Source organism: Haliotis rubra, unplaced genomic scaffold (genome assembly GCF_003918875.1).
Source record: "Haliotis rubra isolate DU_JTF1 unplaced genomic scaffold, ASM391887v1 Scf1119, whole genome shotgun sequence".
Lineage (NCBI taxonomy): Eukaryota > Metazoa > Mollusca > Gastropoda > Lepetellida > Haliotidae > Haliotis > Haliotis rubra.
This window is the reverse complement of record NW_025765025.1, coordinates 30,397-41,994: the sequence shown is the minus strand read 5'-3', so window position 1 is coordinate 41,994 and position 11,598 is coordinate 30,397. Positions and strand designations below refer to the sequence as shown.

General features: G+C 43.7%; 1 protein-coding gene across 1 annotated transcript; it reads right to left on the bottom strand.

Moving 5' to 3' along the window:
• Window positions 1-4,125: 4,125 nt before the first annotated feature.
• Window positions 4,126-11,012, bottom strand: LOC124289369 (serine/threonine-protein phosphatase 6 regulatory ankyrin repeat subunit B-like). The gene is made up of 3 exons (XM_046725990.1): window positions 10,248-11,012; window positions 4,967-5,058; window positions 4,126-4,129 (listed from the first exon to the last, which is right to left on the bottom strand). Exons 1-3 carry the CDS (start codon window positions 11,010-11,012, stop codon window positions 4,126-4,128), a joined length of 861 nt encoding a protein of 286 aa, XP_046581946.1.
• Between the last annotated feature and the right edge of the window lie 586 nt (window positions 11,013-11,598).

Sequence of the window (11,598 nt, the reverse complement as noted above, 5' to 3'; positions counted from 1 at the left end):
GCCCTCCTCCCTGCAATGTAGTCTGTCTCACAGTCCCTGAACCACATTATTTTCCCCTAATGCTTAGCCCCTCCCTGCAATGTAGTCTGTCTCACAGTCCCTGAACCACATTATTTTCCCCTTCTGCTCAGCTAGCTCCTCCCTGCAATGTAGTCTGTCTCACAGTCCCTGAACCACATTATTTTCCCCCTAATGCCTTAGCTCCTCCCTGCAATGTAGTCTGTCTCACAATCCCTGAACCACATTATTTTCCCCTAATGCCTTAGCTCCTCCCTGCAATGTAGTCTGTCTCACAGTCCCTGAACCACATTATTTTCCCCTAATGCCTAGCTCCTCCCTGCAATGTAGTCTGTCTCACAGTCCCTGAACCACATTATTTTCCCCAATGCTTAGCTCCTCCTGCAATGTAGTCTGTCTCACAGTCCCTGAACCACATTATTTTCCCCAATGCTTAGCCCTCCCTGCAATGTAGTCTGTCTCACAGTCCCTGAACCACATTATTTTCCCCAATGCTTAGCCCTCCCTGCAATGTAGTCTGTCTCACAGTCCCTGAACCACATTATTTTCCCCAATGCTTAGCCCTCCCTGCAATGTAGTCTGTCTCACAGTCCCTGAACCACATTATTTTCCCCAATGCTTAGCCCTCCCTGCAATGTAGTCTGTCTCACAGTCCCTGAACCACATTATTTTCCCCAATGCTTAGCTCCTCCTGCAATGTAGTCTGTCTCACAGTCCCTGAACCACATTATTTTCCCCCTAATGCTTAGCCCTCCCTGCAATGTAGTCTGTCTCACAGTCCCTGAACCACATTATTTTCCCCAATGCTTAGCCCTCCCTGCAATGTAGTCTGTCTCACAGTCCCTGAACCACATTATTTTCCCCAATGCTTAGCCCTCCCTGCAATGTAGTCTGTCTCACAGTCCCTGAACCACATTATTTTCCCTAATGATTAGCCCTCCTGCAATGTAGTCTGTCTCACAGTCCCTGAACCACATTATTTTCCCTAATGCTTAGCTCCTCCCTGCAATGTAGTCTGTCTCACAGTCCCTGAACCACATTATTTTCCCTAATGCTTAGCCCTCCTGCAATGTAGTCTGTCTCACAGTCCCTGAACCACATTATTTTCCCTAATGATTAGCTCCTCCCTGCAATGTAGTCTGTCTCACAGTCCCTGAACCACATTATTTTCCCTAATGCTTAGCCCTCCCTGCAATGTAGTCTGTCTCACAGTCCCTGAACCACATTATTTTCCTCCTCTAATGATTAGCTCCTCCCTGCAATGTAGTCTGTCTCACAGTCCCTGAACCACATTATTTTCCCTAATGATTAGCCCTCCTGCAATGTAGTCTGTCTCTACAGTCCCTGAACCACATTATTTTCCCCTAATCATTAGCCCTCCCTGCAATGTAGTCTGTCTCACAGTCCCTGAACCACATTATTTTCCCCTAATGCTTAGCCCTCCCTGCAATGCTGAAGCTCTAAATGAAGCAAGCCTGAATATCCCAAATCACTGGGGCTCCTTTCAGTTAAATCATGGGTTTATTTGTTACTATCAAAATTATATACATTTAGGGACTAAGCGTTAGTCTACCCCACCCCTGTACACCCCTTTTGTTGACTTTTAATTCACGTATGTTTCTGATATAAGTTTTAAGTGGCCTTATTGTAATTCTACAATTAGTTGAAACATATTTTCCCCTAAAATTATCATTTCAGTGATATTTACTTACCTGTCTTGCCCTGATCTCTTTGGTTCTGAATCAAAATAAATGTTGTGAATTAGTCAAAATGATATTTGAGACATAATATTTTTAACGAAGACAGCAAACTGCCTGTCAAAAGAACATACATCAATACTTGAAAACGCTTAGCATGGAAAACAATACATGCCTATTCGACGGTTATGTATTTGATACGGGCATCACAGTGTTAAATTTCGCCTAACATTTCCACAGTTTCATTAGCTTTTTAACGACTTCACAACGTTTGCAGTTTCTTGGTCACGTTCAACAAACACCAGGATGCATCCTTTATCTGGCATTACACCCTTTTCTCTAGCGTATGTGACAACTTCATGAGTGAGTGAGTGAGTGAGTGAGTGGGTGGGGTGCTTGATGTTTAGTGAATGAGTGAGTGCCAAAACTGATACATTTCCGCAATGGGGTACAGCATTCATTGTCATCCCTCTTACATCTTTCTCACTGATATAAATTTTAAATGCAAAAATAGGAAACACACCTTTAATTTCACCTGTCTTCTTCCGATTTCTGATCACGAGGACAGAGATGATGACAGTCAGAGCAACTGCGCCGACGGTGCTCCCAAGGATGGTGTACAGCTGTGTTCTGTCTTCTACAGACTGATGCCCTGAAAGTGAACGGTCAGGTGGTTCAAGCATTTTCATTGGTTACTCAGAATCTCACAGTGCAAAGCTTTTATATACACTCTGGGATAATATCAAACACTGTCCTCGGTTCTGACCCTCACACGTAGCTGTCTGACAACAACGGAATTTATCATCATGTGTTTTGATGAGTAATATTCTGAACAATGTTGAGTGTTGCGTGGACACACCCGTATATGTGACTCCTCCCATTCCAGTGCATGTTTTGAAGAGCCGGCTGAACAATTATGCTTTTCATACACACTTCACAGGCTTTCGCAAGAAAAGTCTAATCTTACCTGTTAGTTCCAAGACCTGTATCAACACAGTGTTACTGATTGTCGATAACACTGGAATTCCGCATGTCCATTCAGTGCCATTCACATAGGGACTGGCTACCATGGTTACGTTGTGCTGGTTGTAGTTGTAGCTCTGTGTCACATCCATCACAGCAGGGGTGTTGGAGTTGTCCAAGACGAGATAACTTCCGTTACTGAAGGTCACGAAGATTTCTTCAGAGTTTTGAAGCCAAACCATATTGGAAGTAATTACTTGTCCTCCAGTCTCAACTGTGCAGCTTAGAGTAAAGTTGTTTTCATCGAATATCTTATCTGGATACACATTTAGAGTGAGATTTCCTGAAAGATTCAATAAATATGCTTTCTCGAAAATGATCTTATGACAATGTCTCAATGGGATATAATTAACTTATCACACATACGCAAATATGTACTAGATAAAATCGACCCTAACCCTCCCCAGAATATTAAGAAATCTGTGCTGAAGTCCAAGTTTGTCATACAATCCCCACCAAATGAAGAGCTAGTCTGAAACACGTGTATAAGCAAGTCAAGTGTTCACCTAAACAAACACGGGAATCGGTGGTACAAATCAAAGAAGTAGGACATTGCATACTTAAGATTCTTTTCAAATCTTCGTGTATAATCCTTAGGGGCAAAACACATACAGAGCATGTTTTATGTGCTTAAAACATCTGTTTTCCAATGTGTATATGTCTTTTTTAACCAGCACCCATTCCTGCAACAGTTTGGAAAAGAATGGTGCTGCAAGATAATTTTGTACACCAATACACTGGTTTAGGGAAGACTTGGATAAGAATTGAACTTGGAACTGCAAGACCTCATCCCTATTGAGAGAATGTAAATTTGTGTCAACAAAAGTGTACATTCATTTGTTTTGGAAGATAAAGAACTCGTGGAGATGCAGGTTGGAATTGATCTTTAGCATCCCATGGGTGTCGTTAGGGCCCACTAACGGGATCGGGTGGTCAGGCTAGCTAACTTGGTTGTGCTCATGATGTTTATCACTGGATTGTCCGGCCCCAACTCAACTATTTACAGATTGCCGCCATATAGCTGGAATATTGTTGATTTCTGGCGTTAAACAACTAACTTGAATTAATATATATTAAAAGCACCTGCAGAAGTCACTACAGTTCATGTTTTGGGATCTAACATCACTCAGTTATCAACTGAAAATGAAACATGATAAAATCAGGTACAGTGTAGTTGCTGGAAAGTTTAGAATTTTGTTGTTGTTAAAAGAATAACCAGTTTTAACGCAAAATTGACGATTAACGGAAGACACATGTATAAAATAAAAGGTAACAGAAATTGGATTGGTGATTGGTAATCCTAAAAGAAATAATTCTATGAATCTTACCAACAGATATGCCAAACGGGTTTGGCGTAATAAGTGTGAAATGCGTTACACCTGCTGTATCACCTGAAGAAAAAGAGAAAGCACATCATACTTCAGAAAAGTCCGTTCTTCTAGGACCTCACTCCACTGGAAAAATCAGGCAAATATGTCTTTTAATTGATAACTTAACACAAACGCGATTGTTTCTTTAATGCGCAAGTGCAAAATTATCTCATGTCATGAAAACAGGCGGCAAGAATGCGGGACACACAGTCACAGTCAGTTAATCCTGTGGGTCTATATTTTGTACAGACAGTTCACCTAGCAGCGGGTACCCGGTAGTTCGGAATGGTAATGTGACAAGAGCTTTGGGTTCCCAAAGAATCGAAATGGGCGGTCACAAGTACACTAATCTATTGAAATTGACACACTCCACAATTACTATTATGTTGATTGATATTAATATTGCACTTACCTGGTAATTGAACTGGATTACTCCAGGTGCGTGTGGTCTCATGGTTGTTGCATCTCCATATAGACATGCCTTCATGCACGTTAGAAACGGTCACACTGTGACTCCTCCAAGTCCCAGTCAGGTGAACGGGGTTTGCAAATGTCTTGTCCAGGATGTGCATGGATGAATTAAACGAGCTGTATGTTTGGAATACAAGGGTGTCATTTCGGTACCAATAGACAGTGCTCAGTTTCAGGACGCCCAAACCGTCTGTTTTCGTACAGCGTAACCTGAACGAGTTCGTAGCCGTCATTTCTCCATCTAGTATCGGATAATCTGTATATAAATACGCGAAACAAACGTTATAAGTTTCAAAACAGCGCCAGCTTCTGGAAGCAAGGTGTCACACATAATAAGATGGAAATCATAATGTAATCACAAATCAGTTGTGCTTTTAAGGAACTTACGACATGACGACTGCCACACGAGGAGGACCCAGACTGTTGCAGCAATCAGCCCACGTGCTGAATCCCACATCGTGCAATGATGGATGCTCAACCTGAAACATGTTGTTTACAATCACCTGGTACTGCTTCATGCAGTGAAGCATGCACGGGCTACAAGTTGGATCGACACAGTATGCACACGGGGAACCCAGCCCTGATTGAGTAACAGGAACTCCTGGCACCAAGGTCTGAACCAGTCATATCAATTGTACTCTGCTTGCGTCTTCAGTTCAAACTCCCGTAACGTTTCCCCAAATTGCATCCCGTATGTGTTCACGTATTTCAGGCAAGCAAATCGCACATGCATAATATTTTTGCTCTCTTGCGGTCGTAGATTGAAACAAATATCTGACATTTAAGGCCTGAGAGGTTTTGGTTTTGATCGTTCCCCTACTGAAACCAATGTTTGGCAAGTCTACACACTGTTATGTATGATACCTCAGCAATGTTGTCGTAATGTAGGAGTTGTATACTTTACACATAAAGTTCAATTAATATGCCTTTTGTTTGAATGGGGCATAATTTCGGGTGATGCGTCAAAAGTAGTCATTTGTTGGTGACCGGACAAAATCCACCCGGACAAAATCCACCCCAAATTGCCACGGACAAAATCCACCTCTCCTTAACAAAAGTGGACAAAATCCACCCTTCTCAAATAGTTAAAAGTTTTAGTGTGTCCTGGCCTGATCTTTGATCAAGTTGTTTTCTCAAGCATTGCATGCATTGTTTTGACAGCATTTATGTTTTCCAATAGGCTGTTGTTCCTAGATGTTGTTTCAAACATTAAAGGTTTCTCCATTTGTCCATTTTGATCATATAAAACATTTGTTACAGCGGACCATTTCAGTTACCCTGCACCATGTCTGTCTGTAGGCCAGATGACTACTCTGCTATTGCCAACATAACGGCAGTAATCCAATAAACTAAAACCTTCCTACTATCATGTTACTCTCTACCAGGTGACCCGTGAAGGTCCGTGTTAGAATGAGCCTTCAGTAACCCATGCTTGTCGTAAGAGGTGCCTAACGGGATCTGGTGGTCAGGCTCGCTGACTTGGTTGACCCACATGTCATCGGTTCCCAATTGCGATGCTCATGTTGTTGATCACTGGATTGTCTGGTCAGACTCGATTATTTACAGACCGCCGCCATATAGGTGGAATATTACTGAGTGTCGGCGTAAAACTAAACTCACTCACTCACTCTCATCGAGGTGGCAATGCTGACGTCAAAATGTGGATAGCTGTCTCAGTTTGAAAAATAATGCAGGACGTTCCATTCCCATTGGAGTGTGACCTCCATGGACGTCATGGCCATTGGTCAACGGGTGCTAGCCCAAGTTCCTGCAATATGTAACGCTGTTTTATCTGCTGCTCTTTTTCACCAGATCATGCCAAATATGTTTAATTAGTTTTCAGGTTTGGGCAGCGTAAGGACCAGTCCATGACATCAACATCGGCGCGTCAGAATGACATCAACGTCGGCGTAACGTGAGTCGATGCGCGTCAAAATGACATCAACATCGGCGTTACATGAGTCGATGAGCGTCAGAACTGCAGTATGTCTTGTTAAAGTGTATGTCCAGGATCATGTAGCTGCATGAATGGTGGAAGGACTGGGGTCAACCCGTGGTCACGATATTGTATATGAGTAAGAATTCCCTGGACAACAATCTATTGAGATCGACCGTTGCCCAAAAATGCCCCAAAAACGTAACACGAAAAACAAGACTATCGGCACCACATCTGTGCCCATGAAGTTACATGAGATTATGACTTATTTAAAATGATTCATTTAGCTGAACACACAGATATTACATCCTCATACGAATAAAGCTTAATATAACGCCCCCTAAGTTATTTTCAGTGATTACCAACTCGACCCAGTTAACCTTTGCAATGGTGTGTACATAGTTGTAAGGCGTCAGACTAGTGATCTAGCGAGCTTGAGGTGTCGGGATCGAGCCCACCTGTGACCGGGTGTAGATACCTTGGAGTCAACTTTGTGTGCAGACTCTTTCAGTGTTGTCACAACCCCTAGTGTACAGTACACAAGTTAAAAGAACAAATGAATCCGTTGGTATATGACAAGATGGTGGCCACATGAATACGTGCAAAAACCTAGTTGCGGGTACACCACTGTGAAGTAAACTTTGACGAAGTCCTGTGACTATTTGCCCCAGTCCACACAGCTGTGAATGGGTACCTCGTAACGATGGGAAAGCCACAATAACTCGGTGCGCCTAGTGGCTTTAAGAGTTGTATGATCCCCAGGAGTTGAGATTGATATTACGATGTGCCGTTGATATTGATACCCATCGATCACGGGAAAAAAGATACCAGCGCCTTGAGCATGTACTAGGTGCGTGGATATGTGCGCTATATAAATATCCTATGATCCTATAACATAATAATAATAAGTATAGACCCCTCACCCCCACCCCAAAATGAAAATGACAAACATGCAACAGTCGGTCATTCAATATCTTGTGAACCCTCTCCGCGCGTCCGAGACACAGGTGCACCTTTGTTCTCATTCTCCTTATCAAGTTCAGGAAGAAACCTTGCGGAATCGCATTCTATTCCTCTACTAGAGCTGTGCGGAGTCCCGGGGATCCACTGGGGCTCGGTGGCGTGTAAACACGTGTTGGGTGTGGGGTGTTGGGGAAGCGTGCTGGGTGTGAGCATGTTGTTTCAGTGCTGCATGGGAAAACCCGGCCCGACTGAGTACCTTGACTTAGCCATTCACATCGTTAATGAACGTAATGAATATTATCCATCATATGCAGTGAGAAATGCTCAAAAAGTTTTAGCACTTACCATTAATAATACAGACGACTCCAGAAAATGTGCTTCCCCGTCTGTTTGGTGAATGTGTGGATATGGTGATAACATTACTGACAGTGTCAGGTCTACACTAGCTACATCCTGGTTGGTTCCCCTGGGCCCCTCGATGTCAGGAAAACAGATACGTATACCGTTGCCTCTACGCTACTATCGCCAACTTGAATCAGGTGCCTGTGTGTTACAGATACGTATACCGTTGCCTCTACGCTACTGTCGCCAACTTGTACCAGGTGCCTGTGTGTTGCAGAGATTCGTATACCGTTGCCTCTACGCTACTATCGCCAACTTGTAGCAGGTGCCTGTGTGTTGCAGATACGTATACCGTTGCCTCTACGCTACTATCGCCAACTTGAATCAGGTGCCTGTGTGTTGCAGATATATACGTTACCGTTACCTCTACGCTACTATCGCCAACTTGTAGCAGGTGCCTGTATGTTTTGCGGATACGTATACCGTTGCCTCTACGCTACTATCGCCAACTTGTAGCAGGTGCCTGTGTGTTGCAGAGATTCGTATACCGTTGCCTCTACGCTACTATCGCCAGCTTGTAGCAGGTGCCTGTGTGTTGCAGATATGTATACCGTTGCCTCTATACGCTATTATCGCCAACTTGTAGGAGGTGCCTGTGTGTTGCAGATACGCATTATACCGTTGCCTCTACCCAATTATCGCTAACTTTGTAGGAGGTGCCTGTGTGTTGCAGATTCGTATACCGGCCTGCAACTATCGCTGTCAGGTGCCCAGTGTGTTGCAGATACATATACCGTTGCCTCTACGCAACTATCGCTAACTTGAATCAGGTGCCTGTGTGTTGCAGATACGTATACCGTTACCTCTACGCAACTATCGCCAACTTGTATCAGGTGCCTGTGTGTTGCAGATACGTATACCGTTGCCTCTACGCAACTATCGCCAACTTGTATCAGGTGCCTGTGTGGTGCGTTGTATTCCACGACGACACCGACAGGAATGATAGAATTTATTTGAATTGACTGCAGAATTTATTTTCGCATTTTAACAATATAGACGTCAGCTCTTTAAAACAAAAAAAGGCATATGTCAAGAGAATAGATCGTTAATACATAAGGCTTAAGCAAAACAAATATATGCCATGAAAAGGTGCCAACAAGCGGGGCGAAGAAAGACACTTTAAAATTGATTCTTCCTTTACCTCAAGCACCAGTAACACTACTGGGAGGGTGGAATGGGTGACAGAATAGCAAACGCTGGACGACAAACGCCGGGCGGGCGCGAAAGCAACGTGAGTGAATGAAAGTGAAAGGGAGGTAACTCTAATAAAACTAGCGCGATCATGCAAAGGAGGTCACTCGTGACTAGCATATCAAATTATATTTACTAAGGTAAAATATTACAAATGGAATAAATACGTAACATCTTGCTTTGGAGGAAGTCGGTTCATGAGTGGGTTCGTCCGGTTTGGCTGGGCGAGTGTCTCAGTAAAGTTTTTGCGAGAGTTTGGCTCCAGCTTGTGAAGTATTTCCCCGTTCAGGGAGAGTTGTCCCTGCTCATCACTGCTGATGTAATCACAAAGTTGACCTTGCAACATTGAGCTCCAACTACACAGGATAAGTTGTGCTATATTAACATGACCATAACGCTGGAGGAAAGAGATGTGATATGTGTTTATCCGGCTCTTTATGTTTAATCACTTTGTTTACGCATGTAAGAAAACACGCTTTCGAGGATTTGGTAGAGGGGGAGGGATTTCCCGACGCCGATGGATTTACATCCTCTACCAAAACCTTGGATGCGTTATCTATTGTTTCAGATCTCTATTTAAAACATTGGGTTATAACGAATCATTCATGACATCTGTATGTCGCGAATGCTGGCGAATGTTCGCCCGAATACACGAACTGTAAGTGCACGAGATTTTCGTGATTGCGTCACAGTTATGTACCACGTGTAATCGTTAGCTAAGCGCAGCTCACTACCAACCATGTCTTCTACAACCACTGGTAGAAAACTTGCTCACAGTAAGAGTTCTGGTTTGCTATCACTGCTGCTGTTTGGCCGAATGTGTTCCTCGTATTAAAGTTAACAATAGGTTGGGAGAGTAGCATCGCCATCTGTGGGGCGATGGTGTAGCCTAGTGGTTAAAGCGTTCGCTCGTCACGCCTAAGACCCGTATTCGATTCCCCACATGGGTACAATGTGTGAAGCCCATTTGGTGTCTTCCGCCGTGATGTTGCTTTTTTGTCTCTGCTGTTAAAATGTCAACGATATTTTGTGAAAGGACACACTTGCTCCTCATTTTGTGCTCTGCTGTCGTCCAAAATCTACCAGGGATACATTTTTGAAAGGACACACTTCACCATCTCCTCATGTCCTCCTTCAGATGCCACATGCAGAATGTTGCTGTCGTCAACATCCTACCAGGGATACATCAGCACCTTTACTTACAAGGACACACTTCACCATCTCCTCATGTCCTCCTTCAGATGCCACATGCAGAATGTTGCTGTCGTCAACACCTACTAGGGATACATTAGCACCTTTACTTACAAGGACACACTTCACCATCTCCTCATGTCCTCCTTCAGATGCCACATGCAGAATGTTGCTGTCGTCAACACCTACTAGGGATACATCAGCACCTTTACTTACAAGGACACACTTCACCATCTCCTCATGTCCTCCTTCAGATGCCACATGCAGAATGTTGCTGTCGTCAACACCTACTAGGGATACATTAGCTTCTTTACTTATAAGGACACACTTCACCATCTCCTCATGTCCTCCTTCAGATGCCACATGCAGAATGTTGCTGTCGTCAACACCTACTAGGGATACATTAGCACCTTTACTTATAAGGACACACTTCACCATCTCCTCATGTCCTCCTTCAGATGCCACATGCAGAATGTTGCTGTCGTCAACACCTACTAGGGATACATTAGCACCTTTACTTACTAGGACACACTTCACCATCTCCTCATGTCCTCCTTCAGATGCCACATGCAGAATGTTGCTGTCGTCAACACCTACTAGGGATACATCAGCACCTTTACTTACAAGGACACACTTCACCATCTCCTCATGTCCTCCTTCAGATGCCACATGCAGAATGTTGCTGTCGTCAACACCTACTAGGGATACATTAGCACCTTTCTCCCCACTTACAAGGACACACTTCACCATCTCCTCATGTCCCTCCCTTCAGATGCCACATGCAGAATGTTGCTGTCGTCAGCACCTACTAGGGATACATCAGCACCTTTACTTACAAGGACACACTTCACCATCTCCTCATGTCCTCCTTCAGATGCCACATGCAGAGATGTTGCTGTCGTCAGCACCTACTATGGATACATCAGCACCTTTACTTACAAGGAAGTCATACGTGTGTCTGTGCCAATAGAATGCAGTCAGCAGGAGAGGTGTTAACTTCTTGGACCCATATCTAACGTTCATGTTCACCCGAGTATGAGACAAGAGCCGCGTCACTCGTTTAAGATCATCTTCCTTGCAGGCAGCATGAAGGTTGCTTTTAGCGTCTTTCTCTTCATGTAATGAGGGGCCACTCCAGGGTAGGACTGTTTCCAACCTGAAGATATGGACGGACATAATGCACTGACATCGGTGTGTTAGAACATATATACTCATGGAAACGAATAGAGGAACACACGAAAGTGCAAGTGTTCCTATAATTATTTCCTGGTTTCTTGACATGCTTTATATTATATTAACTGTGGGTGAAAATCTGGAAATAGATAAAAGAACACTT